The sequence below is a fragment of the Doryrhamphus excisus genome, linkage group LG6, assembly GCF_037039965.1.
Source record: "Doryrhamphus excisus strain RoL-2023G ecotype Guam linkage group LG6, RoL_Dexc_Guam_v1.1, whole genome shotgun sequence".
Classification (NCBI taxonomy): domain Eukaryota; kingdom Metazoa; phylum Chordata; class Actinopteri; order Syngnathiformes; family Syngnathidae; genus Doryrhamphus; species Doryrhamphus excisus.
Window position 1 is genome coordinate 10221461 of NC_136362.1, and position 26852 is coordinate 10248312.

Below are 26852 nucleotides of genomic sequence, written 5' to 3' on the forward strand. Positions count from 1 at the left end.
CCCAAAAAAGTCACTTAAATCAAAAAAAAAATGTTGTACATATATTTACAAGAAAACAGAACATTCAGTTGACTTTAACAGCACAGCTAGAAAGACAAAGAACAAGTGACGTGATGGCGTTCGGGCTTTGTCCTAAGAAGTTAGAAGGGTGGGGGTGTTGAAGTGAGGATGGGGCGAGGGAGGGGGGGGGGGTGTGTGTCGTCCTTGACAAGAGATAGGAGTGTTTTTGTAGAAGAACAAGAGCAGGTCTGGAATGTACGAGAACATTCTGCACACGCACTCACCCAAACGTGTACAGCAAGTTGATGATAAGAAACAAACATAGCAGTCAGATGTAAAAAAAAAAAAAAAAAAAAAAATTAATTAGAGTTAATTCTTCAAAATGTTAGAGAAGGAGGAGGGGGAAAAAAATCCATCTGACACGTCCTTGAAAATATCTTACTGGATTCTTGTTGACACTACAAGCATTGACCTTGAATGGAGGTCAGGGTTCTACATGTCAGAAGGGGTTGGCGATTGGCAAATGATTGACAAGAGTTCTTGCTTTCCCAAAAAAAAAAAAAAAAAAAAAAAATCTGAACTTTCACGTCGACTTCTGCCTATAGTGAAGCGTCAAGTCGCCGCCGCTCTTCCAGATAAAATGTTTAACTGTTCGCAGGTCCATGTTGGGATCCAGAACCTAGTGGTGACGTGACAGGAAGATAGGGTTCTTAGCACGAAGCGGAGGAGAGAGAGAGAGAGAGGAGACGGCGTACCTGGTCTTGACACATGAGCTCTATCTTCTCCTCGGCTAGCATGGCCATGTCCTCCTCCTTTTCCTGCTCTCCAGGCTTATCGTTGGCGGAGGAACTGGTGGTCTGAGACTCGTTGTCCAGGTTGATGATCTTCTCGTACACGTGCTCCATCACCTTTCTCACCTGGAGCATGTCGCTAGCTGAAAGACGGTCCCTGTGGAGCACAAAAAAAAAGTAAGCTTAAATGAGAAAAAAAGATGCTTTATGCAAAGAACTTTGGGGGTAAAACTCACTTTTTCAGCGTTTTTGCACCAGAGGATGAATGAGGCTGGAGGTAGAATGGGATTTTGTTGAACTTGGGCATATTTTTCTAGCCAAAAAGAAGGAAAGGTGATAAACGTGTAAGTAAAATCCTGTAAATTCACGCACATGCACTGTACATCGCCACAAATTACAATGAAAAGGCACCAAAATCACATTTAATTTGCTATCCTGAGGCAAGAACCGATTATCTTTGGTACTCAATTGTGTTGCCTGCTATTTAGACAAGAATGGCTGCGTGTTGGCTTATTTTTTTAGAGGCCGTACAAGCTGCACACATACTACTCTAAAGTACAGCCAAGTAATGTTTGGTCAGAGAATACATAGACATATAAACTGACATTATACTCACATCTACAGTTATATCAATGACCCACTGAGGAACAGTCTCATTCAGCAGCATAGACTCCGTCTCTCCGCCTGAGTCTCGACACAGCAACCTGCCGCAAAACCACACGGGACGTTAATGAAATACACTCAAACTATTCCACTTTCATACAGTATTGCATGTACGGGTTCTACTACGCCACAGCTGGGTATGTGCAGGATTTATAAGCCTCTGCTTTTTTCGGAAACTTTGAACCCTGCGTCTTATACAGTGGTGCGGCTAATTTATGGCTAACTTCTTATCTTGTGACATCTCCTTTAGTTCAGAACTAATAATTATTGTCTTTCTTTTTTTTTTGGCAAGAACCAATCAAGAAACCATTGGAAATCACAGGAGGTTATTATTATACGTAACAGTGTAACAATTAAACAGTCCACACTGAACATACAGTAACACGTAACATGTAACACTCAAAAAGGTATACCTGAGGAATATACAAACGTGCAAATGCGAGTTTGAAATGGAAGAAACTATCATGCATTTATTGAGGGTGCTGCAATGACGTCGGCCTCCCTCTGGTGAACAGAGCTTTGCTCTGTTTGGAGAACTTTTAAATGATTTTTTTTTTCCATTTTAAACTTGTATTCTGTCTTGTTTGTATATATTTTGTAGCTATACCTATTCGGTGTTAGGTTGCTGTTTGATGAGATTAGTGTTTTTTTTAATGGTACACACGGGGTGGCACGGCGGACTAGTGGTTAGCGCGCAGACCAGGGTTCAATTCCACCCATCTCTGTGTGGAGTTTGCATGTTCTCCCCGTGCATGCGTGGGTTTTCTCCGGGTACTCCGGTTTCCTCCCACATTCCAAAAACATGCTAGGTTAATTAGCGACTCCAAATTGTCCATAGGTATAAATGTGAGTGTGAATGGTTGTTTGTCTATATTGTGCCCTGTGATTGGCTGGCCACCAGTCCAGGGTGGTACCCCGCCTCACGCCTAAAGACAGCTGGGATAGGCTCCAGCACCCCCGCGACCCTCGTGAGGAAAAGCGGTAGAAAATGAATGAATGAATGAATGAATGTTCAAACCTCAGATACAACATACCTGAAAAGAGTTCTGCCGCCAGCTTCCCCGAAAATAACCGGCGTGTGTGGCGGCACCTGGAAGTATCCGTTGCCTTTCTGGACACGATTTTCCGGTTCTCCATTCACTGTATGAAGGTATTGGATTAAAAATGTTGACACGGTTCATTTCTTCTTCACAAGAATGCTCGTCACGACAGCAAAAAGTACTCTCAGGAGCATCTCCAGCACAATTTAGGAGAGGTCAATCAAACATTCACAATGACTAAGTCATAATTAATGACTCACCGTGGTTCACTTCGTTCTCTTCCTCATCCATGGGATTAATGCGAGTTCTGGGCCAGAACTCCAGCAGAGCCTGAAGCAGTAGTCCGCCCAGGTTTACTGCAAAAGACAGAGCATTGTATATTTTATATATATTGCAACTAATTTTACCGCAGCTCAAATAGCTTTGGGTCAGGTATCCTACATTTGGGGTCAGATCCATCGGAGCTTGAAAAACCTGCATCCTTTGCAGACACCCATGCAGCGAAGCAGTCGCTCTCGTCCAGCGTGATGGTGAGCATCTATTCAGAGAGACAACATCTTTTTAGATGATTATTTTTCCCTCGCAAAAAGGCTTCAATATATGGCTGAGTCAATATATGGATTTATAGCAGGGGTCACCAACCTTTTTGAGGCCGAGGGCTACTTTGTGAGCACGGATAAGTATGAAGGGCTACATGACTTGTTTGCGGTGAACTTCCAAAATGACAAAACTGCACGGATCACTTTTTAGTAAATCAGAACAAAAGGAATAGTAGTAGTAACACTATGTGAAGCGACTGCTCACATATCAATGTTAATTATTTTCCACAATAATGGTAACAAGAAACATTTATTTATGTGCTAACATATTTGAAAGTCAGAGGGAACACCTTTCTGTGATTTTTTTTTTCACCTGCCAAGTGAAAAAAAGTCCTTTGTTTGTCCAAAGCTGCCTTTAACAAACGGGCCTTTTCCCGTCCTTATTAATGCGCTGCCGGGTGGGTAGCTCGCATTGAAGCTTTCGTGACAAGTTTTGAAGTGTCTCTCCACATTTGTGCCGCTTTGGTATTGCAACAGTCGTCCCGCAAATAAGACGCATATATTTTTCTTCAAAATACGTAAAGAAAAATTCTTCCTCCCAATCACTGTGGAAAATGTAAGTCCTTTTTTCGCTTTTCTGACATGTTTTTGGGGGGGCTAAACTGCACGAGTAAGCTAACTCCTCATCACCCCTGCACTATATCGGAAAAGCGGTGAGCAGGACGTGTGCGCACACATGAACTTTGACTTGAGGTAAGAGTTTGTTATAAAATATATTTGTTTTAATTTTTTATGTTATAAGACGATTGAAAAAAATACACTAATGTAAGCAATTCTGATTCAAAATTAATTCATTCATTCATTCATTTTCTACCGCTTTTTCCTCACGAGGGTCGCGGGGGTGCTGGAGCCTATCCCAGCTGTCTTTGGGCGTGAGGCGGGTTACGCTCTGGACTGGTGGCCAGCCAATCACAGGGCACATATAGACAAACAACCATTCACACTCACATTCATACCTATGGACAATTTGGAGTCGCTAATTAACCTAGCATGTTTTTGGAATGTGGGAGGAAAGTGGAGTACCCGGAGAAAACCCACGCATGCATGGGGAGAACATGCAAATTCCACACAGAGATGGCCGAGCGTGGATTTGAACCCTGGTCTCCTAGCTGTGAGGTCTGCGTGCTAACCACTAGACCGCCGTGCCGCCCCGATTCAAAATTTAAAGCGCAAAATAACAATGATAATTTGTGACCAGTGCTATTTTTTTTAGAAGATGCCACGCGGGCGCCCCACAGCGTTGGTGACCCCTGATTTATAGCGTTAAAGGAGACATACACATAGATGTCTTAAAAACATTAACAACATTACGGCATTAACATTCACAGCAGCTAGTTTTGGAGGGCTTTCCCGTCTGGTGCAGTTGAGCCATTGCTCACTTTGCCGAGCAGCTTGGCGCATGTCATATGTCGGCAAACAATGTTTCAACCCAGAAATAAGACAATCTGTGCACTTTTATTTCTACACTGCAGGGGAATGAGGGAATTAGCAGCGGACAAGGTTCCCTCCAACCGTATGTGACAATCTGCCACATAAAAATGTCAATGCTAATACAAATTTAATGCTTTTTACACTGTCAGGTTGAGGACTCACCCCGGTTTTCAAATCCACCGAGAACCAATTTGGCACGTAAACCATCTTGAACCGCTTTTTAATCTCTTCGTCAAACTCCACTTTGCCCAGGTCTTCACCCTTGCAGGCCTGAAGATCACAAAAGGAAGTCAATTCAAAAGTTTCTGCCATGCATTCAACATTTTATTATTAACGTTATTTGTTTACCTTCAGGACGTCCCAGAAAGCCACGTTGTTGTTGGTATCTTTGGTGAGTATGTGTCTCTTGTCGTTTAAAATGTGGCACTGTATAATACTGGCACCGCCTGCAAAGGCCATGTAGAGTTTTCAGCCATAAATTGAGAAAAAAAGAACTTTAATTTGACAAACGTTTTTACCTTTAATAACTTGTTCTGGCTGTGTACATAGCGGCGTTAAAGGGGTGCTGCAGTCGTTGTCGTACTCCCCCGATGATCTGAAGTTATGCATTCCCTTTAGAGACTGGACAGAAATCAACATAAACAATCAAAACAAAGAGGGCGCGCCCTGCGTTGGAGGTGACTGGATACAGTATCACAAAAGGTGGTTTATCACATCCTTTTACACTGCGTTCTCCTGTCATTATGCTCACATCAGCGAGTGATCTCATAGGTGCGATATCACGCATGCTTACCCATTTATTAACAGATGACTTGGTGGTGGAGACCCAAATAGCAGGAGGTGGGTCAGCAGATCTGTCCAGTTCCATCTGTGCAGGGGGAGAGATACAGACAGAGACTGAATGGGAGTAGAAAGAAAGCGTGCATATATTTAAAAAAAAAAAATTCAGTGAGATGTTCAAAAGACTCTAAAAACAGTAATGCTTTTAAAAAAAACCACATGACATGATGCGCAGAATGCATTTCAGGTGTCTTACTTTCAATACCGGAGCCTTCTCCTCACAGATGAGGACACGGATGTCTGGGTTCCGTAGATCCGTGCAATATATCTTTTTGTCTCGCCCGCCAGAATAGACGTGCGTGAAAGCCTCGTTGACCTGCAGGGCCCAAACACCTTCGTCGTGCACGCGGTATGTGGCAATGCACCTCTGCTGACCGAGAGACCACAGACGGATCGTTCCGTCCGAACTGCCTGACAGGCACTGGTTAGGGAGAAGAACGGCACGGCACATTCATGGTAAATATAAACGAAAAAAATAACATTAGCCGTTGATGAACATCTGAACTCACCTGCGTTCCGTCACGATTCAAAAGCAGCGACTTGACGTTGTCCGTGTGGCCCTTTAGCTTCATTAGCTTTGCGCACGTTCGTGGATCCCACACTCTCAGCACCTGAACCAAAATAAGGGAGGAATAATCGAAAATGTTGTGTCAAAATGTAAAAAAGTAATTTGTGTCCATATAAAATATCAAAATACGTCTTGGAATGTAATTTACGAGCGGGGAAAATGTGCATTTTTGAAAAAGAGTTGCACTTTTCTAAATACAGTGGAACCTTGGTTAGCATCGAAAATTGACACCGCACTTTTGTTGTGTATCCTCTGGTTAGCGTACAATACAAATTGTCGCGTTACTAATACATTACGTGAGTTAGTAAATACAAAATAGGACGAGACAAACAAACTTTTAACTGTGTCACAAAACAATGCAGGTGCGTTTTGAAAAGTTTATTATATTATTGTCAGTATTTTGGGACATGAAATAAAACCATTAATGTTATGACAATAATAATAATAATAATAATAGGGTCACGATGCAATATTTTATATTTCAGTTTCAAATGCAATTCATACTGTTTAACATATGCAGCATTTCCAGAAATGCTGCCTTTTCAATGTGTTAAAGAGCAGAATTTCTTTTTGCGGGGACTTTCACACACAAATTTGTGCCGTTCAGTTTGTATTTACATTGCAAGTCGTGTCATGTTTTAATTTTTTTTTTCATCAATTTTAAATCACTAGGAGACCAGGGTTCAATTCCACCCTCGGCCATCTCTGTGTGGCGTTTGCATGTTCTCCCCGTGCATGTGTGGGTTTTCACATTCCAAAAACATGCTAGGTTAATTAGCAACTCCAAATTGTCCATAGGTATGAATGTGAGTGTGAATGGTTGTTTGTCTATATGTGCCCTGTGATTGGCTGGCGACCAGTCCAGGGTGTACCCCGCCTCTGGCCCAAAGACAGCTGGGATAGGCTCCAGCACCCCTGCGACCCTCGTGAGGAAAAAGCGGTAGAAAATGAATTTTAAATCAAAATGTCCTTGTTAGCATCCTATTAGCAAACAAACTATTCTGAGAACACACTTCACATTCTATACTTTGTATAGAGTCTCAACACCTCACCTTTTCCGTCGATCCAGACACAATGACTGTGCCCATCTGGTTCATTGCCAAGCTGTAGATCGAATCCTTGTTACCACTCAGTGACGATGCTGTCGCACACGGAATGTATTTAGTCGCGCTAACAGACAGAGAGAGGAAATTCACCAGTAAAAAGCGTGACTTACTCGTGACGGTGTTGTTGGAAGCGGTGAGCGCTGTCAGTGTGTTCACGTCCCAGAGAAATATCTGCCGGTCAAGCCCCGCCGAAGCGACGAGCTCCTTGTCCTTAGCGTAGGCTAAAGCTTTCACGTAATCTTTGTGCGTTCGTAACGTCGACATGCAGAACCCTTTGTGTGCATTCCATACTTTAACCGTCGTATCCGAGGAAGCAGATATTACTGGAGGAATAACCACAACAGAAATTTTGAACAATCTAGCAGGGCTGAAGTGAAAAACGTTCAAACTTACGTGTTTTCCCGTTGCAGCAAAGAACTATGTCATTGACCCAGTCTGTATGATGCTCCATTGAAGCAATATATGGGTCTTGCTGCAACAATAACGGGGACAAGTTTACGACATGAATGATGTCAGCATCCACAAGATTAGAGCATCCTCGACAAGCCTACTTTATGCTGGTAGACGCTCCATATCCGGATGATCGAGTCCCTTCCAGCGGTGAAGAGGCGGTTCAATGCGGGGTCCAACTGGAGAGCATTCACCCCATTTCTGTTGTACTTCTCCACCTCATCTCTAATGACGTACGACACCTAAAGTGGCCATTGAGATCAGGGTGTTAACTTGAAGACGTCTGATTTCCCTGCAACACCTTATTATTTTGTTTCAGCCGCCAACATTTTGCATAAAAAAACGCTAGTTATTTGTACGACATATAAAATGGCAAATAATTATTTTTCAAATTGATAACCCGTAGCACACTTTGACTTGATGCAACCATACTAGTAATAGATTAGACTCAACTTTATTGTTATTGCTCATGTCACAACAAAATCAGTTCAGTTAGCATCCAACCAGAAGTGCAAATTTATAAATTATTAGTAAATAAATGAAGAAATAGAATAGAGCTGTAAATGGACAGATATATAACAGGCTATGACTATGATACAGTGTGGATATATAGAGGGATATAAGTATATATATATGGATTTGACAAGATATAATAACAGTAATAAGCTGCACGGCGGTCTAGTGGTTAGCGCGCAGACCTCACAGCTAGGAGACCCGAGTTCAATTCCACCCTCGGAGTTTGCATGTTCTCCCCTTGCATGCGTGTGTTTTCTCCGGTTTCCTCCCACATTCCAAAAACATGCTAGGTTAATTGTCGACTCCAAATTGTCAATAGGTAATATGAATGTGAGTGTGAATGGTTGTTTGTCTATATGTGCCCTGTGATTGGCTGGCGACCAGTCCAAGGGACCCTCCGCGACCCTCGTGAGGAAAAGCGGTAGAAAATGAATGAATGAATGAATAATAATAACAGTAATATGTACAGTAGTGCAATGAAGTGACTGACTGACTACATATCGACTGACTGACAGGACATCAACCCAGCCTACGTCCGTTCTCCCAGCAATTAGACCGAGCCCATTAGCAATTGAAGCTAAACTGTTAAAGCCAAGCGAAACAGCTCACCCGACTCAGCGGTTAGCTGACAAAAGCTCGCGTTTATTCACCCGCACACTCGACACCCGCCTGGTAAACGCATGCGCGTGAAAAAACGGGCATTTATCGTTTTCGCGCCGACGTTAGCACAAATTGCTGAGTACTGTGCTAAGCTAGCCAAATTAGCCGGCTAGAGTGCGAACAGCAACGTTTCTCACTCACGTCCGTCCATTTGTACGCGGAGCACCCTATTTTAACTCACAACCGTGGTGTCACTGCTGACAAGTGCTCGGTAATAAAGCAACTATTACAATTCACCTGCACTTTTCTCCGCCCAGCTGCATTTTGCCTGTGATGCGTGGCCATCTTGCATGTTGACAGTCGATTCATGTGATGCTACATCCGGGACATACACATTAAAAAAAAAGAAAACACGGGCCGCTAAGAACTATGGGTAGTGTGTCCGGTGCATTATCACGCTATTGCATGGACAATGACATAATGACTTTATCTCGCATTTGACTCCTTTACTACAACGTATACAGTACATGTCACACAATACTACACAATTCTACAAACAAATTCTTCGATTTTGAGTTAAGGTAAGAAGCTAGCGCTGTAAACAATATGCGTGTTTAGTTTACAAAATTACTTCTCTTCAATGTAATACAGGGACAAATACGCAAAAATACATACAAAATATGGCTCGCAGTTCCAAAACATAAATGTGTTTACCTTAATAATTGCCTACCTCGAACATCACATTAGAAATCAAGCCACAATATTGGTTTTAAATGAATACTGAATACTTGATATCACTTTTAGGTTAATATTTTTGCTGCAGTTTTCAATACGGCCACTAGAGAGCGCTGTAAATCAGCACCAAGATCAACAGCCATGCAACAATACAGTATACTGCATAAATACAACAATAAAAACTTTTTATTCCTTTATGGTTGACTTTTACCTTTGCCATAGCAAGTCTCATTATAAAAACAACACAAAAATATCGACAAAATTATGACATTACAAATACATATATTGTATAATATGTAAAATTTTACTCGCTGAAAATGTCAAACTTTATCCAAACTTTAGTGCTGCATACTGAAAATCTAAGGATGTTTTTTTTAATATTGAAAAAGGCTTTCAAAAACTCTAAATATACAGTGGTGTCAAAAACTGTTGCCCCGTCACACTTACATATTTCATAACAATTTAAATATTAATGATTGATAACACAACTGAACAAAAAAAACATTTTTTAAATGAACATTTTCAATATTAAGAGAGTGACAAAATTCAAGCCGACATGGCCTTGTGTGAAAAAGTAATTTCCCCCCACCCCAGAAATAAAGTAATTTAGATCTTGAAAAGGTTATAAAGCCATTTCTAAAGCTTTGGGACTCCAGCAAACCACAATGAGAGCCATTGTCATTATAAAAACAACACAAAAATGTCGACAAAATTATGAAATTCTTTTCTTAGTCCATCTATCCAATTCTGATTCGACTATTGGTAATAAAATACGAGCAACAAAAAAATATATATTATGAACATAAACACAAAAGAGAACTGGAAAATATTTTTTTATGTCGATCCGATACTCGTTATCGCGTGATATCGGTATTTGGATGGACTGTCCACCCCAGAAATAAAGTAATTTAGATCTTGAAAAGGTTATAAAGCCATTTCTAAAGCTTTGGGACTCCAGCAAACCACAATGAGAGCCATTGTCATTATAAAAACAACACAAAAATTATGAAATGTTTCTCTTATTCCATCGATTCGATCCTGATTCGACCATCGGTAATAAAATATGAGCAACAAAATAACAAAAAAATATATATATTATGAACATAAACACAAAAGAGAACCGGAAAATATTTTTTAATGTCGATCCGATACTCGTTATCGCGTGATCGGTATTTGGATGGACGCTTTTGGTGATCACTGTGCTTTTAGTTTAGGGTTCACTTAACTACAAATATGATATTATTCCACGCAAAAGCGGGAATAGTTCACGGTTGAGCCAAGTTTGAGTGGACTTGACCGCTTCTCTAACGTATTTGTGCGTCCAATCGGACTTGAACCACGGGGCATATTGATGCGCTAATCCCCTGTGGGCACCACCTCCCCCTCCCCTCTCACCCTCTTGCTCAAGGGCAGCTGCTGAAAGACAGACTGGAAGTACAACCTCTGTGGAAAACAACAACACCTGCTTGCAAAACTGTGTCATGATACTCCCAGAAGAAGCACCCCCAAAAACCGGAAGACAACATGACAACTCGTGCGCCGCGGGCGTGGCCTGCTTCAATATGTCCATCATAAGGTGATTAGCGCACTGGCAAGTCTGGAAGTCACTTTTTTCACCGCCAAACTGTGGGATTCAACACGCACTCCGTGTCCTGTTTCTCTGGAGGTTTGCATCACCATGAAGCGGGAATAAGCCACCCCCCCGGGGGAAAAAAAAAAAAAAGAAGACATGGCTTTCCCACGGAGGATCTGGCAGCCACTTTTAATGAAAACACAAGAATTCAACTCTGGAAAAGATGCTTTAAATCTCGGAGTTTCATTGGTAAGTCACGTGATTTGAATATTTAACAATATGTTTGGGATAAAAAAAAATATACATTGTATAATTGATATTTTTGAAATGAATAATTTTATAAAAATGTTATTTTCTGACCTTTTAATTGCATCCTTATGAATAATACAATACAAGAACATGATGACACTCTTTTATAGTGTTGAAAAATATTCTTTTATATATATATTCTTTGCGTATATCTGCTGTAAAAAGTTAGTTTTTGTATAATTTATATTTTTGAAATGAATAATTTTATAAAAATGTTATTTTCTGACCTTTTAATTGCATCCTTTAGGAATAATACAATACAAGAACATGATGACACTCTTTTATAGTGTTGAAAAATATTCTTTTATATATATATTCTTTGCGTATATCTGCTGTAAAAAGTTAGTTTTTGTATAATTTATATTTTTGAAATGAATAATTTTATAAAAATGTTATTTTCTGACCTTTTAATTGCATCCTTTAGGAATAATACAATATAAGAACATGATGACACTCTTTTATAGTGTTGAAAAATATTATTTTATATATATATTCTTTGCATATATCTGCTGTAAAAGTTAGTTTTTGTATAATTTATATTTTAGAAAAATGAATAATTTTATAAAAATGTTATTTTCTGACCTTTTAATTGCATCCTTTATGAATAATACAATACAAGAACATGATGACACTATTTTATAGTGTTGAAAAATATTCTTACAGTACATATATATGTCGAACGGCCTTAATTTTAAATATGATCTGCTGTAAAAAGTTAGTTTGCTGTATAATTTATATTTTCGAAATGAATAATTTTATAAAAATGTTATTTTCGGACCTTTTAATTGTATCCTTTATGAATAATACAATACAAGAACATGATGACACTCTTTTATAGTGTTGAAAAATATTCTTACAGTACATATATATGTCAAACGGCCTTAATTTTAAATATGATTTGTGTATATCTGCTGTAAAAAGTTAGTTTTTGTTTAAAAAAAAAAATAAGTAGGTCATCCTTTGCTGTATGTAAGCTCTGAGAGGGCAATAAGGCTCAGTAGAGGATGTGTACACTTGACTTTCAGACGCTTTAATTCCATCTGTGGCTGTAACCAGCTCAGCTTTTCTCATAATCAATATTAATTATTATATTATTATATTAAATGTGCCCTGCGATTGGCTGGCAACCATTCCAGGGTATACCGCGCCTCTCGCTCAAGGTCAGTTAGAATGTGCCCCAGTATACACCCCGCGACCCAAGTGAGGATAAGTGGCATAGAAAACAGATGGATTATTATTATTACATATTTTTACGCACACATAGGAGTCACACAGTGCTTGACTTACAAATACATATATTGTATAATATGTGAAATTTTACTGGCTGAAAATGTCAAACTTTTTCCAAACTTCTAAAGAGAATCTAAGGATGATTATTTTTTTAATATTGAAAAAGGCTTTCAAAAAATATAAATATACAGTAGTGTCAATAAGTGTTGCCCCCTTTTTTTTTGAACGTCTGTCACACTTAAATATTACATGTCATATAAAAATGTAAATATTAGTGAATGATAACACAACTGAACAAAAAAAAACATTTTTTAAATAAAATTTTTTATTATTAAGAGAGAAAAAAAATCTATAAAGCGATTTCAAAAGCTTTGGGACTCCAGCAAACCACAATGAGAGCCATTGTTCGCAAATGGTGAAAACATAGAACATTGGTGAACCTACCAGGGGTGGCCGGTCAACCAAAATGACCCCAAGAGCGCAGGCACGACTCATCCAAGAGGTCACAAAAGACCCCACAACAACATACAAAGAACTGCAGGCCTCACTTGCCTCAGTTAAGGTCAGTGTTCATGACGATGGCTGAGTTCCAAGACCAAAACTATTGCTGAACACTAAGGCATTAAGGCTTGTTTACATTTTGCCGAGCGGTTAGCATGTTGGCCACACAGTCAGGAGATCGGGAAGACCTGGATTGAAATCTCAGCTTGGCATCGTGGGTTTTCTCCGGGTACTCCGGTTTCCTCCCACATTCCAAAAACATGCTAGGTTAATTAGCGACTCCAAATTGTCTATATGTCTATATTGTTTATGAGCCCTGCGATTGACTGGTGACCAGTCCAGGGTGTACCCCGCCATTTAGGCCAAAGTCACCTGGGATAGGCTCCAGCATTCTTTTGACCCTAATGAAGGTAGAAAACGATGGATGGATGGATATCTTGATGATCCCCAAGACCTTTGGGAAAATACTCTGTGGTCTGACGAGACAAAAGTTGTACTTCTTGGAAGGTGTGTGTCCCAATACATCTGGCATTTCAGAAAAAGAAGAGTAAAATATGGTGGTGGTAGTGTGATGGTTTGGGGCAGTTTTGCTGCTTCAGGACCTGGAAGACTTGCTGTGATAAATGGAAGCATGAATTCTGCTGAAGGCCATCTGTTGGTGACCTCAAGCTGAAACCAACTTGGGTTCTTCAGCAGGACAATGATCCAAAACACACCAGCAAGTCCACCTCTGAATGGCTGAAGAAAAACCAAATGAAGACTTTGGAGTGGCCTAGTCAAAGTCCTGACCTGAATCCTGTTGAGATGCTGTGGCATGACCTGAAAAGTAAAATATGGTGGAGGTAGTGTGATGGTCTGGGGCTGTTTTGCTGCTTCAGGACCTGGAAGACTTGCTGTGATAAATGGAAGCATGAATTCTGATAAAGGAGAATGTCCGGCCATCTGTTGGTGACCTCAAGCTGAAACCAACTCGGGTTCTTCAGCCGGACAATGATCCAAAACACACCAGCAAGTCCACCAAAAACCAAATGAAGACTTTGGAGTGGCCTAGTCCAAGTCCTGACCTGAATCCTATGACCTTGAAAAGGTACTTCATGCTGGAAAAGCCTCCAATGTTGCTGAATGACAACAATTCTGCAAAATTAATCCTCAGCACTATAAGAGACTCATTGCAAGTTATCCCAAACGCTTGATTGCAGTTGTTGCTGCTAAGGGTGGCCCAACCAGTTATTAGCTTTCGGGGGCAATCACTTTTTCATTTTTCATTTCATTTAAAAATTGCTTATTGTGTTCAGTTGTGTTGTCTTCGACTAATATTATTAGTAATTATTATTATGAGTAATATTTACTACTATAATAATAATAATAATATAATAATAATATGAAATAATAATGGCACCTCCAAATTGTCCATATGAGTGTGAATGGTTGTTTGTCTATATGTGCCCTGTGATTGGCTGGCCACCAGTCTAGGGTGTACCTGCCTCGGCCTCTCGCCTGAAGACAGCTGGGATAGGCTCCAGCACCCCCGCAACCCTCGTGAGGAAAAGCGGTAAAAAATGAATGAATGAATGATAATAATGATAAAAAATAATAATCATAATCATAATTATTATTTAAAATAATAATAATAATAATAATAATAATAATAATAATAATAATAATAATAATAATAATATTTTTAATTATTTATTATATTAGTTTGATTATCTGAAACATTCAAGTGTGACCAATCAGGGTGCAAACACTGTATTTGCCCCAAAAGCATATAATTTATTTTATTTTTTTACATATTTAATAATTCAGTCACATAGCATAGTGTGATGTGAGTCACGTTTTGCATCCAATTGTTGAAAAGCTTCCAAAAATATTTTTTTTTATAGCTTGCTGAACTATTTTCAGACGGCTAATGCAGTGCAAATTTAAATAGAGCGACTTTACGTAACTGTTAATACTTGGCAACGTATTTATTTGTTTATTTCTGGAGGTACCAGAAGCTGTACGGAAGGGAAACGGGACACATACCGTATCGGACGTCGTTCAATTTATGACCCCGGATGACCTCTGAATGTCAAAATACATGCACACATGTTATATAATTTTATATCATAATGATAATAATAATGACAATAATAATACATGATATCGTACCATCATCAAGTCAGTGTTACTTAACAACTTATAAAACATCTGTACAGCATATGCAAGCGACCGTGCGTGTCTTTGTCCTAGCAACTGTACTGTGAATCCAATTATGATAATTATTAGTAATGATGATGAGCATATCACAGCTGGCTGTTACTGGAATTTAATTTCATTCATGTTCCCCCCCCCCCCCCCCCCCTGCTGCTGCAACGTTTAATACTTGATTGCCCCCGCGTTTAAGCCGGGCATGCAATAGGAGTCGCCTATCCCTTGGCGACTTTTTAATGTCGATTAGTAACGTTTCAGCATTTTAGTATGTGGAATCAAACTAAATACAAGGATGAAGAGTCTTGAACCAGTCATGATGTGCTATACATCTCACTATTTATTAATAATAAATATAAATATAAAATAAAATTAAATTAAATTAAATTAAATTAAATTAAATTAAATTAAATTAAATTAAATTAAATTAAATTAAATTAAATTAAATTAAATTAAATTAAATTAAATTAAATTAAATTAAATTAAATTAAATTAGGTCTAGTGGTTAGCGCGCAGACCTCACAGCTAGGAGACCAGGGTTCAATTCCCACCCTCGGCCATCTCTGTGTGGAGTTTGCATGTTCTCCCCGTGCATGCGTGGGTTTTCTCCGGGTACTCCGGTTTCCTCCCACATTCCAAAAACATGCTAGGTTAATTGGCGACTCCAAATTGTCCATAGGTATGAATGTGAGTGTGAATGGTTGTTTGTCTATATGTGCCCTGTGATTGGCTGGCGACCAGTCCAGGGTGTACCCCACCTCTCGCCCGAAGACAGCTGGGATAGGCTCCAGCACCCCCGCGACCCTCGTGAGGAAAAAGCGGTAGAAAATGAATGAATGAATGAATGAATGAATTAAATTAAATTAAATTAAATTAAATTATTAATGAATGAATGAATGAATAAATTAAATTAAATTAAATTATTAATTCATTCATTTTCTACCGCTTTTTCCTCACGAGGGTCGCGGGGGTGCTGGAGCCTATCCCAGCTGTCTTCGGGCGAGAGGCGGGGTACACCCTGGACTGGTGGCCAGCCAATCACAGGGCACATATAGACAAACAACCATTCACACTCACATTCATACCTATGGACAATTTGGAGTCGCTAATTAACCTAGCATGTTTTTGGAATGTGGGAGGAAACCGGAGTACCCGGAGAAAACCCACGCATGCACGGGGAGAACATGTAAACTCCACACAGAGATGGCCGAGGGTGGAATCGAACCCTGGTCCTCCTTGCTGTGAGGTCTGTGCGCTAACCACTCGTCCGCCGTGCCGCCCTAAATTAAATTAAATTAAATTAAATTAAATTAAATTAAATTAAATTAAATTAAATTAAATTAAATTAAATTAAATTAAATTAAATTAAATTAAATTAAATTAATTAGTCGATTAGTAACGTTCTTCGCAAGGCTACCTTTTGTTACGTCACCACAGCAAACGTCACAAACCTTGAACCCCGGCTTTATGGTGTTTGGAACTTGACCTATTTATTGAGATTGAACATGTGATAGCGTTGGATTCGCCACATACGAGAGACACGCTGATCTGAGCTCAACCTGGGCCAAAATAAGCAGATCAAGTGAAAGCAGATAACTAGCGTCTGGCTAGACGTTTAAAAGGGATCAATGCATTTCAGGATAGAAGGAGATATACAATAGAAACAATAGTATTTGGAGAGCTTTTAGCGCTGTTGGAATCGAACTGGAGATGGAATACCGATCGTACCGATACAGATCACATGGATCCATTGTACATTTTACATACTCCTTATTTCTAAAATCACAAATAAGTAAGTATAAAGAAAACCTCATTGGGCCACTGTTTGTCAAAGTGTGTAAGGAAATTAATAGCACTCATTATTAAATGTAGGCTGAATTAAATTAAATTAAATTAAATTAAATTAAATTAAATTAAATTAAATTAAATTAAATTAAATTAAATTAAATTAAATTAAATTAAATTCAGAAATTAGGAATTCAAGAAACAATACAAGCAGTTGATGTTTGCTAAATACAAGGATGAAGAGTCTTGAACCAGTCATGATGTGCTATACATATCACTATATTGACACTTACTATGGTACCCATTATGTCATTGGATGCTCATATCACCTCCTACTTTGGTACATGACAAAACTAAAATAAAAAAAAAACTTTAAAAAACCTTGAACTATATTAGGAAAGCAGGAAGTGAACAAATGTAACAGTTACTGATTGTAAAAGTACCAGATGGAGATAATTGTATGGTCATTGTATGGTCATATCACCTCGTACTTCGGTACGTGATATTAAATTAAATTAAATTAAATTAAATTAAATTAAATTAAATTAAATTAAATTAAATTAAATTAAATTAAATTAAATTAAATTAAATTAAATTAAATTAAATTAAATTAAATTAAATTAAATTAAGAAAGCAGGAAGTGAACAAATGTAACAGTTACTGATTGTAAAAGTACCAGATGGAGGGGTAGGATTTAATAAGCTTTGCTTCTTCCTACTCCTTTTGGACATGTGGAACTGTGAACTGATTATGTGATGCATTCAATTGTAATGTGATGCATGTTCAAATGAAATAAAACCATTACTATTTTCCAATGTATTTCATATTTATTGGCCAGAGGTGGCGTATAAAGGGGAACAGTCAGGACAAGACCAAAGTCCCTTGACTGCTAACAGGCCCAAAAATGTATAATTGTGTGAATGCTCCATATGTTATTGTACTCGGCCATTTTCATCTATTTATTCCTCCTCTTTTCTTCCTACTGCATGCACACATATAGCTGTAAGTCAATTCTAGTACCGGAGAATCAGGATGAAAAGATGGCAGCCATGCTGTTACCAACGGGTCCTGATGGCTTGCGGCCGTTCACTCGTGAATCCTTGGCTGCCCTGGAGCAGCGGATTGCTGAGGAGCAGGCCAGGAATGCCAAGGATTGCAAGGAGGCTCAGAAGAACGTGGAGCCACCCAGACCTAGGCTCGACCTGGAGGCGGGCAAGCAGCTGCCACGCATCTTTGGTGACATCCCTTCGGAACTTATCGGGGTGCCACTGGAAGACATCGACCCGTTTTACTTCAAGAACCAGAGGGTGAGAGCTTATGTTTATGTTTATGTATTCCACTGTATATTTTTCCATGAAGTTATTGATTCCTGCGGAAAATGGGCTTTAGTAGATGTAAACCTTTAATGGGACGTGGTAGTCATTCTCAGGGTCTCTTTGTTTTGGCATGTGATGCGCTGCTGGATGGGAGGATTATCCACAGATGACAAAATATTGAAATAAATGCCACATCTGTTGGGGAAAGGGTTCAGGCTGCTTTGGAGTAGCCTCCATTATCTCGTTTTTCTCGGTCTTGGAAGTCTCTGAATTCCTCCTCTTTGCATCGTTTCAGTCAACATGGGCTTTTTGTTAACATAGTGTAAAGCAGGGGTGTCCAAACAGCGGCACCGGGAAGTCTTTTGTGGCTGGCGGCAAAATTTAAAAATGGAAATCTAGCAATAAAGTCAAAATATGAAGATGGAAAATTTGTAATTTATCAAGAAAAAGTCGGAATTTTACGAAAATAACTTAACATTATACGGAAAAAAATTCCATTCTCAAAGCATAAATTAAAGGTACATTTTTCTTTTCAATTAGGTTGGGGAAAAAGTTCTAAAAAATGAAGTCCAAATATTCTGGGAATAAAGTCACTATGAATAGAAAAAAAACAGGTGAAAGTTGAAATTGTTTTAAAATAAATTTGAACGTTTGACATTAAAAAAAACAGCCAAAATTGAAAAAAATAGCTGTCATTCTACATGAATAAAGTCAAAAAGTCACAATTTAATTTAAACTAAAAGTTAGAATATGACGAAAGGAAAAAAATGTAATTTTAGTCGCATAATATTGAAATATCAATAACAAATATATCTAGCAATAAAGTCAAAATATGAAGATGGAAAATTTGTAATCCATCAAGAAAAAGTGGTAATTTTACGAAAATAACTTAACATTATACGGAAAAAATTCCATTCTTGTAGCATGAATTAAAGGTACATTTTTCTTTTCAATTAGGTTGGGGAAAAACTTGAAAAGTTACAAAAATTATGTCCAAATATTATGGGAATAAAGTCACTATGACTAGAAAAAAACAGGTCAAAATTTAAATATTTTAAAAATAAATTTTAATGTTTGAAATAAAAATTAAAAAACAGCAAAAATTGAAAAAAATAGCTGTTATTCTACATGAATAAAGTCAAAATGTCACAATTTAATTTAAACTAAAAGTTACAATATGATGAGGGAAAAAATGTAATTTTAGCCGCATAATATTGAAATATCAATAACAAATATATCTAGCAATAAAGTCAAAATATAAAGATGAAAAATTAGTAATCTATCAAGAAAAAGTCGTAATTTTACGAAAATAATTTAACATTATATGGAAAAAAATTTCCATTCTCGTAGCATAAATGAAAAGTAAATTTTTCTGTTAAATTAGGTTGGGAAAAAGTTTTAATATTACAAGAATGAAGTCCAAATATTAAGGGAATAAAGTCACTATGACTAGAAAAAAAAAACAGGTGAAAGTTGAAATAGTTTTAAAATAAATTTGAACGTTTGAAATAAAAAAAAACAGCAAAAATTTAAAAAAATAGCTGTCATTCTACATGAATAAAGTCAAAAAGTCACAATTTAATTTAAACTAAAAGTTAGAATATGACGAGGGAAAAAAATGTAATTTTAGCCGCATAATATTGAAATATCAATAATAAAAATAATAAAAATGTTGTGTTGAAGCTGGAATTTTATTTAAAAAAACAAACATAATAAAGTTGGAATGTGACGAGGGAAAAAAAAGTAATTTTAGCCGCATAATATTGAAATATCGATAATAAAAATAATTAAAATTTTGTGTTGAAGCTGTAATTTTATTTAAAAAAAACAAATATAATGCTGATTTTTTTTGGAAAATTAGGTTGGGGAAAAAAAATCATATTACAGCAATAAAGTCACAATATCACAAAAAGAAAATGTATGAAGAGCATTCATGAAGAAAGTTGACATTTTCTGGAAAAAAATAAAAAAAATATATATTACTTCTAAGTATATTTACAAAATATCAAAGTTGCAAATTTTCCTTTTCCCCCGAATTTGGCCCTCAATGAGAAACTTTGTTGTCAATGTTTAATTTCTGCCTTTTAAAGAATGTGATTGAGTAATAATGACATCTCTCTGTTTGTTTTTTTCAGACTTTTATAGTACTTAACAAAGGAAAGGCCATCTTCAGATTCAGTGCCACATCTGCTCTTTACATTTTAACCCCGTTCCACTTCCTCAGATCTATTGCCATCAAAGTTTTAGTCCATTCATATCCTTTTTGAATTATGTCTGCACATATAATTCTTCTGTTTTCTGCCAGTTTAGTACGCATTACATTTAATAACGGTGTTTAATCTAATGTAAAACACAAAAATATGAACCTGGATAAGCCAATTCTTAATATTTACACATTTTCTGTGAATGTTACTGATGTTTTTTTTTTGTTTTTTTTTCAATATTTCTATTTTTGATACAGCTCTGTGTGATAGTCCTCTGGCATCACAAACCAAATCCCCCCCTGAGATCCCTCTTTTAATCTCAGATATGAAATAAGAGCAAACCTTTTACATCATATGACAGCTGTCTATTATTTATCAGGCAGGAAGTAATACTTCATGAAGGGGAAGCTTGTTTTTTTTTTTGCAATAAATTCCTGATTTAAATACCTTAGTAACTTTGATTCTGCAGTAGTAGAATAGCAGTGGGTCGATCCACTGGATCGCTGTTTTTTTTTGCTTGCTTATTGTTGAGTTTTTCCACCTCCAAATATGATAATACGTATACTGGACTACTCAAAATGTATCAAAGTCTCCTCAGCTAATATGGCTCGTTTAAGTAACAGTACTGAAAGTAACAGGAATGAGTTTTTATGTATATACAGTAAAGTCTCGTTATATCGATATTCTCGGGAGTCGGAAAAAATACAGATATAACCGGACTATCCATATATCCGATCCTGCGCCGAACTGCATTAAAAGTGGGCGGATCTTTGATATGGCATGTAATTTTCTCCTTGAGTTCATGGATTGCGTATCTAGCATGCTTTTGTACTACAATAAATTTTGTACTACAATAAATAAAAATAAACTTACGCTGTAGTGATTACCGGTTACCGGGACATAATTCACCCCGGAACTATCGATAGGGAAGGTGTTGCCACCCGGAGGGGTAGGCGCGAGGGACGGGTGTTTTCCGCTGTGTGTGCTGCACTCTGGTGGTGGAAGTGTGAAAAATAAAGTTGACTGGAAGCAGCCGTTCGCCGTGTTCTTTTTTGGTATTGAAATCCTTAAGCAAAGATTGATTTAAGCTGCTTTTGTATCGATATAAGCAGACCAAATTGGCTGGCGGGAGATGAAAAGGGCATCCTAGTAACCGGATTATCATAATAACCGGGTATCGTACTAACGGAGCTAATTATATCATAAAAGACTAGAAATGAAATGCCGGGAAATGAAAATAGTATCGTAATAAGTAGTAATTCGTTTTAACCGATATCGATATAACGAGACTTTACTGTATTTAGCAAATACATGGCGTTTATACCAATAACATGTTGATACCAATCACATATTATAGTGATTAAACCAAAAATTGTGTATGAAAAATCACCCAGTCCCCAGTCATACTTAAAATATCATCAAACGCACAGAAAAAAACGGTTGTTCTCGATGAAGAAATCACTTAAATAAGACCTGCCTGACAAAATGAAGTAGACCAAAAGATCCTCAAAATGCTGAGATCTTAACGACAAAGAAAGTAAATGAGATCTATCCATCTGGAAAAAGGTTATAAAAGTATTGTTGCGGCGTTGGTAGTAGCGAGTGTCGTCGTCATCCACGCCGCGGATGCTGATTCCCACAACTCCGCCAATTTTAGCGTGGCATTGTTAGCCATGTTCGCTGTAGCTCCAAACACTTCGGGACTACTGTCAGTGTCACCAGTGAAGCGTCGAAGAACTGGAGTCTGAGGCAGAGTGTCGAATTTTGGGGGAAAACTTTATTTTTTTTACAAACATTAACATTAACATTAACTCTTCGCTACGTGAGACCTGAAAACCGTCTCGCAACCACAACAGGAAGAAGAAAAAAAAAAAACAGTACCTTGCGCCTATCGATTGTTCCGGGGTGAATTATGTCCCGGTAACCTTACCACTACAGTATTTCTAAAACTTTGGGACTCCAGCTAACCATAGTGAGAGCCATTATCCACAAAAAAATGGTGAACAACACTAACAGTAACAGTAACAACAATAGTGAACCTTCCCAGGAGTGGCCGGCCAACCAAAATGACCCCCGAGAGCGAGACCACGACTCATCCAAGAGGTCACAAAAGACCCCACAACAACATCCAAAGAACTGAAGGCCTCACTTGCCTCAGTTAAGGTCAGTGTTTGTGACTCCATAATAAAAAAAAACGGCCTACATGGTAGAGTTCCAAGACCAGAACCAGAACCAAGACCAGAATCGTGAAACGGTCCCACAGTCTGCTGAGTTATGAAAAAATTTATTGTGAAAATTATATAAATCCCATAAGGGTTTGATGCTGTCAATGTAACTGACTTACTGCGAGCCTCATTTCATGTGTTCATGTCATGCATGGGTCATCCTAATTCATAATACATATATGAAATTATGAAGTTGATGTCTGCATGAATTCATATTTTGTTGTACACTTTCCTTGACGTTTTTCCACATTATTCAGCCTGTTCATAATGTTCACCATTCTGACCAACTGTTTCTTCATGGCGATGTCAGACCCGGCACCATGGACCAAGTACCTAGAGTAAGTACTTATTAAATATTACAACATTTTAGTGTCCTTCTGCAAAAAAAAAAACAACAAAATATTAAACTCAGCTACATGTCGTATGTTCTAACACGGAGCCTTCATATATCAAGAATCGAACGCTTGTAAGTATACGATGCATGCTACATTTGCTGTTACTTTTGCCATTTCCTTTTCCGAGCAACGCTTGGTGCAGTGGATGCGTGGCTGCTAGCATGTTTTGCATGCAGCATTGCGATAACAACATTGCATTATGGTATGCCAAAACTAGCTTGAACTAGTTTTGTTGAAACTATCTTTATCGTTCTAATACATAGGTGTCAAAACTGTGGCTCCGGGGGACCATTTTTGGCCCGTGGCTCATTTTTTCTTGGCCCCACGGCCAAGAAGGTTGTAAATAGAGCTTCAAAATAAGAAATAAGAGTGTGAGAAAAAACATGTGAACAAACATTAAAGTGAAATAACTATAACATAACTATAAAAGCAGGGCGGCACGGCGGTCTAGTGGTTAGCGCACGGACTTCACAGCTAGGAGACCTGGGTTCAATTCCACCCTCGACCATCTCTGTGTGGAGTTCGCATGTGCATGCCTAGCATTCCAAAAACATGCTAGGTTAATTAGCGACTCCAAATTGTCCATAGGTATGAATGTGAGTGTGAATGGTTGTTTGTCTATATGTGCCCTGTGATTGGCTGGCGACCGGTCCAGGGTCTACCCCGCCTCTCGTCCGAAGACAGCTGGGATAGGCTCCAGCACCCCCCGCGACCCTGGTGAGGAAAAGCGGTAGAAAATGAATGAATGAATGAATAACTATAAAAGCAATCTTCACTCACTAAATGTACTGCAAAAAAGGTCAGTAAGGATAATTCATAATGCCGCCTACAGAGAACATACTAACTCCTTATTTCTAAAATCACAAATACTTCAACTTGCTGATATAGTTCATCTTCAAACAGCTAAAATAATACATAAGGCTAAAAATAACCAATTAGCTAAAAAATGTCATCCAATACTTCTCTACAAGAGAGGAGAAATATGATCTCAGGGAAAAACTACATTTAAATAAAACACTTATATGCTAGGACTACGTTAAAAATCCATAGCATTTCAGTATGTGGAATCAAACTATGGAATGGATTGAGTAAGACCCTCAAACAATGCACAACGATGAGCCAATTCAAGAAACAATACAAGCAGTTGATGTTTGCTAAATACAAGGATGAAGAGTCTTGAACCAGTCATGATGTGCTATACATATCACTATATTGACACTTACTATGGTACCCATTATGTCATTGGATGGTCATATCACCTCGTACTTTGGTACACGACAAAAAAATTAAATTAAATTAAAATTTAATTTAATTTAATTTAATTTAATTTAATTTAATTTAATTTAATTTAATTTAATTTAATTTAATTTAATTTATATCATTAATTTTATATCATTTTATATAATTAATTTATATCATTAATTTATATCACACAAAAAATTTAATTTGGTGTTCTCATATTCGTCATAAATTAGTATGACTTTCTGTCAGTGTTCACTCAATTCACTCATCTTCTTTTCTATTTCCTGTTTCTATTTCCAGATACACGTTCACCGCCATTTACACTTTTGAGTCAGCAATCAAGATATTTGCACGAGGATTCTGTATAGTTCCCTTCACCTTCCTGAGGGACCCTTGGAACTGGCTGGACTTCAGCGTCATTCTCATGGCGTGAGTAACAATATCATTTTATGACGATACCGTTCCTTTCATTTCCGGCAGTGGCCTCAATTTTAATATATGACATGAATGTCCTGTGATGCAAGTTGGAAATTGGACCTATTGAAGGTACATTGTTTAATTTCTGTTTGGTAACATTTGAAGCTGCACACAGTGATCCAACTTTCATCTTTATTATTCTGATTACGGATTAACTAACTGAGCTGATATCTTTAACCAACAAAAAAAGTCAATTGTTTGATGAACATCCAGCAGCAACACAACATTTTGGCATGACTACTCATTCATTCATTTTCTACCGCTTATCCTCACAAGAGTCGCGGGGGGGGGGTGCTAGAGCCTATCCCAGCTGTCTTCGGGCGAGATGCGGGGTACACCCTGGACTGGTGGCCAGCCAATCACAGGGCACATATAGACAAACAACCATTCACACTCACATTCATACCTATGGACAATTTGGAGTCGCTAATTAACCTAGCATGTTTTTGGAATGTGGGAGGAAACCGGAGTACCCGGAGAAAACCCACGCATGCACGGGGAGAACATGCAAACTCCACACAGAGATGGACGAGGGTGGAATTGAACCCTGGTCTCCTAGCGCTAACCACTCGACCGCCATGCAGCCTTTGTTTTACTTTTCTTAAGCTGAGAAATGTCACCCAGATGATGTCATTTCCGGAGAGGGAGTTCGTCATGGGCGCCGCCCTGAACTATCAATGGAATTTTTGGGAATTTACTGTCCGTTTCCAAAACCGAACATATTTCCAAACAGTATATCATGTCAGGGACCATTTTAAGGAAATATATGAACCAGTTGTGCCAAATTTAAACTACTGTTTATATTCCACACATTAGAAAGTCAACTTTTTCTTTGCTTTTGTCATTAAATTGCAGATATCTAACAGAATTTGTCGACCTCGGGAACGTCTCCGCACTCAGAACCTTCAGAGTGCTCCGTGCCCTGAAAACCATCTCCGTTATTCCAGGTAAAACACGTCCTTTGACATTCCAGTCATGAAGACATCCATCCGACTATGCATATCTTGGTTCTTCTCATCCACGCAGGCCTGAAGACCATTGTCGGAGCTCTCATCCAGTCGGTGAAGAAACTCGCCGACGTGATGATCCTGACTGTGTTTTGTCTCAGCGTGTTCGCCCTCATCGGCCTGCAGCTTTTCATGGGGCTGCTGCGACAAAAGTGTGTTCGCAGCCTCACGCACTGCATCAACTCCTCCTATAGTCCTAATGCATCTTTCATATGCAACAACAGAACCTGGAGCTCCAGGGCCGATTTTCTCACTAGTGAAGGTGACTCAGTCGTGAAGTTGGGTGATCGGTTTCGGAAAGTTATGAAAATTAAATGTGTTCTTCTTCTTTTTTGTTTTTTTTGTAGATAATTTTTACAAAGTTGAAGGAGCAAAAGATGCCTTAATATGCGGATATGGCAGCGATGCAGGGTAAGTGAATGGCGCTATCTCTTATATAACGGTAAAAGGTCCTTTTCATGGCACGCATGTCATGTTTACGGTCCACAGCCTCGGACTAAATAGACTTTTCACAACGAGCACAAAGATGTACCATAATGTGGTTTCATACTGTATTTCACTCTCATGACATAATGTATAGAGGAGTAATGCGGCGGCGGCGGCGGCGGCGGTGGGATGTGCGGGGGGTGTTGTAGCGTGAGAGAGGCTGTACACAAGACGACATGCAGTGTGGATTATCACCATAGCGCCACTGGCACCCTGCACTGAGAGACGTGGAGTTGCCAGCTGGAGAGAGAGAGAGAGACAGAGAGAGAGAGAGAGAGAGAGGGGGGTCTTTGGAGATTTCATCATCTCAAAAGCTCCACGAAATGATGAGGTTGAATCAGAGTGGACTGGATCACTGGATCACCGGATTGATTGATATTCCCCCTGCTATTGATGTGTCGTAGTTTGATCTATGTATTTGAAAACAAATCAATATTAATCCCCAATAGGATAGATTATTAAGAAATTATAATTACAAAGGGGAAATTTATATGGGTCAATTGTTTAGTATATTTTTAATCAAACTAGTAGTCATGCCAATGTCGTGTTGCTGCTGGATGTTCATACTATCTG

At 38.4% G+C, this 26852-nt stretch overlaps 2 protein-coding genes across 3 annotated transcripts in view; one reads left to right on the forward strand and one right to left on the reverse strand.

Annotated features, from left to right (window-relative positions):
• Positions 1 to 19: 19 nt before the first annotated feature.
• LOC131125721 (WD repeat-containing protein 48) lies at positions 20 to 9034 on the reverse strand. 2 transcript variants are annotated; one of them, XM_058067532.2, is made up of 18 exons: positions 8902 to 9033; positions 7590 to 7730; positions 7432 to 7510; positions 7149 to 7361; positions 6985 to 7073; positions 5874 to 5975; positions 5561 to 5785; positions 5318 to 5392; positions 5043 to 5145; positions 4873 to 4970; positions 4687 to 4794; positions 2936 to 3032; positions 2755 to 2850; positions 2489 to 2594; positions 1408 to 1495; positions 1028 to 1104; positions 756 to 948; positions 20 to 679 (listed from the first exon to the last, which is right to left on the reverse strand). In XM_058067532.2, exons 1-18 carry the CDS (start codon positions 8971 to 8973, stop codon positions 584 to 586), a joined length of 2058 nt encoding a protein of 685 aa, XP_057923515.1. In that variant the 5' UTR covers positions 8974 to 9033; the 3' UTR covers positions 20 to 583. The 2 variants fall into 2 exon arrangements, with proteins under 2 accessions (XP_057923515.1, XP_057923514.2); XM_058067531.2 differs by having other exon boundaries at positions 6985 to 7361; positions 8902 to 9034.
• A 1700-nt stretch (positions 9035 to 10734) lies between these two features.
• LOC131125718 (sodium channel protein type 2 subunit alpha-like) overlaps positions 10735 to 26852 on the forward strand; it is a 61412-nt gene continuing 45294 nt past the window's right edge. Inside the window, exons 1-8 of the mRNA XM_078791391.1 lie at positions 10735 to 11161; positions 17928 to 18234; positions 20379 to 20496; positions 22920 to 23010; positions 24610 to 24738; positions 25642 to 25733; positions 25813 to 26055; positions 26141 to 26204. Coding sequence (XP_078647517.1) covers positions 17968 to 18234; positions 20379 to 20496; positions 22920 to 23010; positions 24610 to 24738; positions 25642 to 25733; positions 25813 to 26055; positions 26141 to 26204 — 1004 coding nt within the window. The 5' untranslated portion in view covers positions 10735 to 11161; positions 17928 to 17967. The remainder of the gene's footprint in view (positions 11162 to 17927; positions 18235 to 20378; positions 20497 to 22919; positions 23011 to 24609; positions 24739 to 25641; positions 25734 to 25812; positions 26056 to 26140; positions 26205 to 26852) is intronic.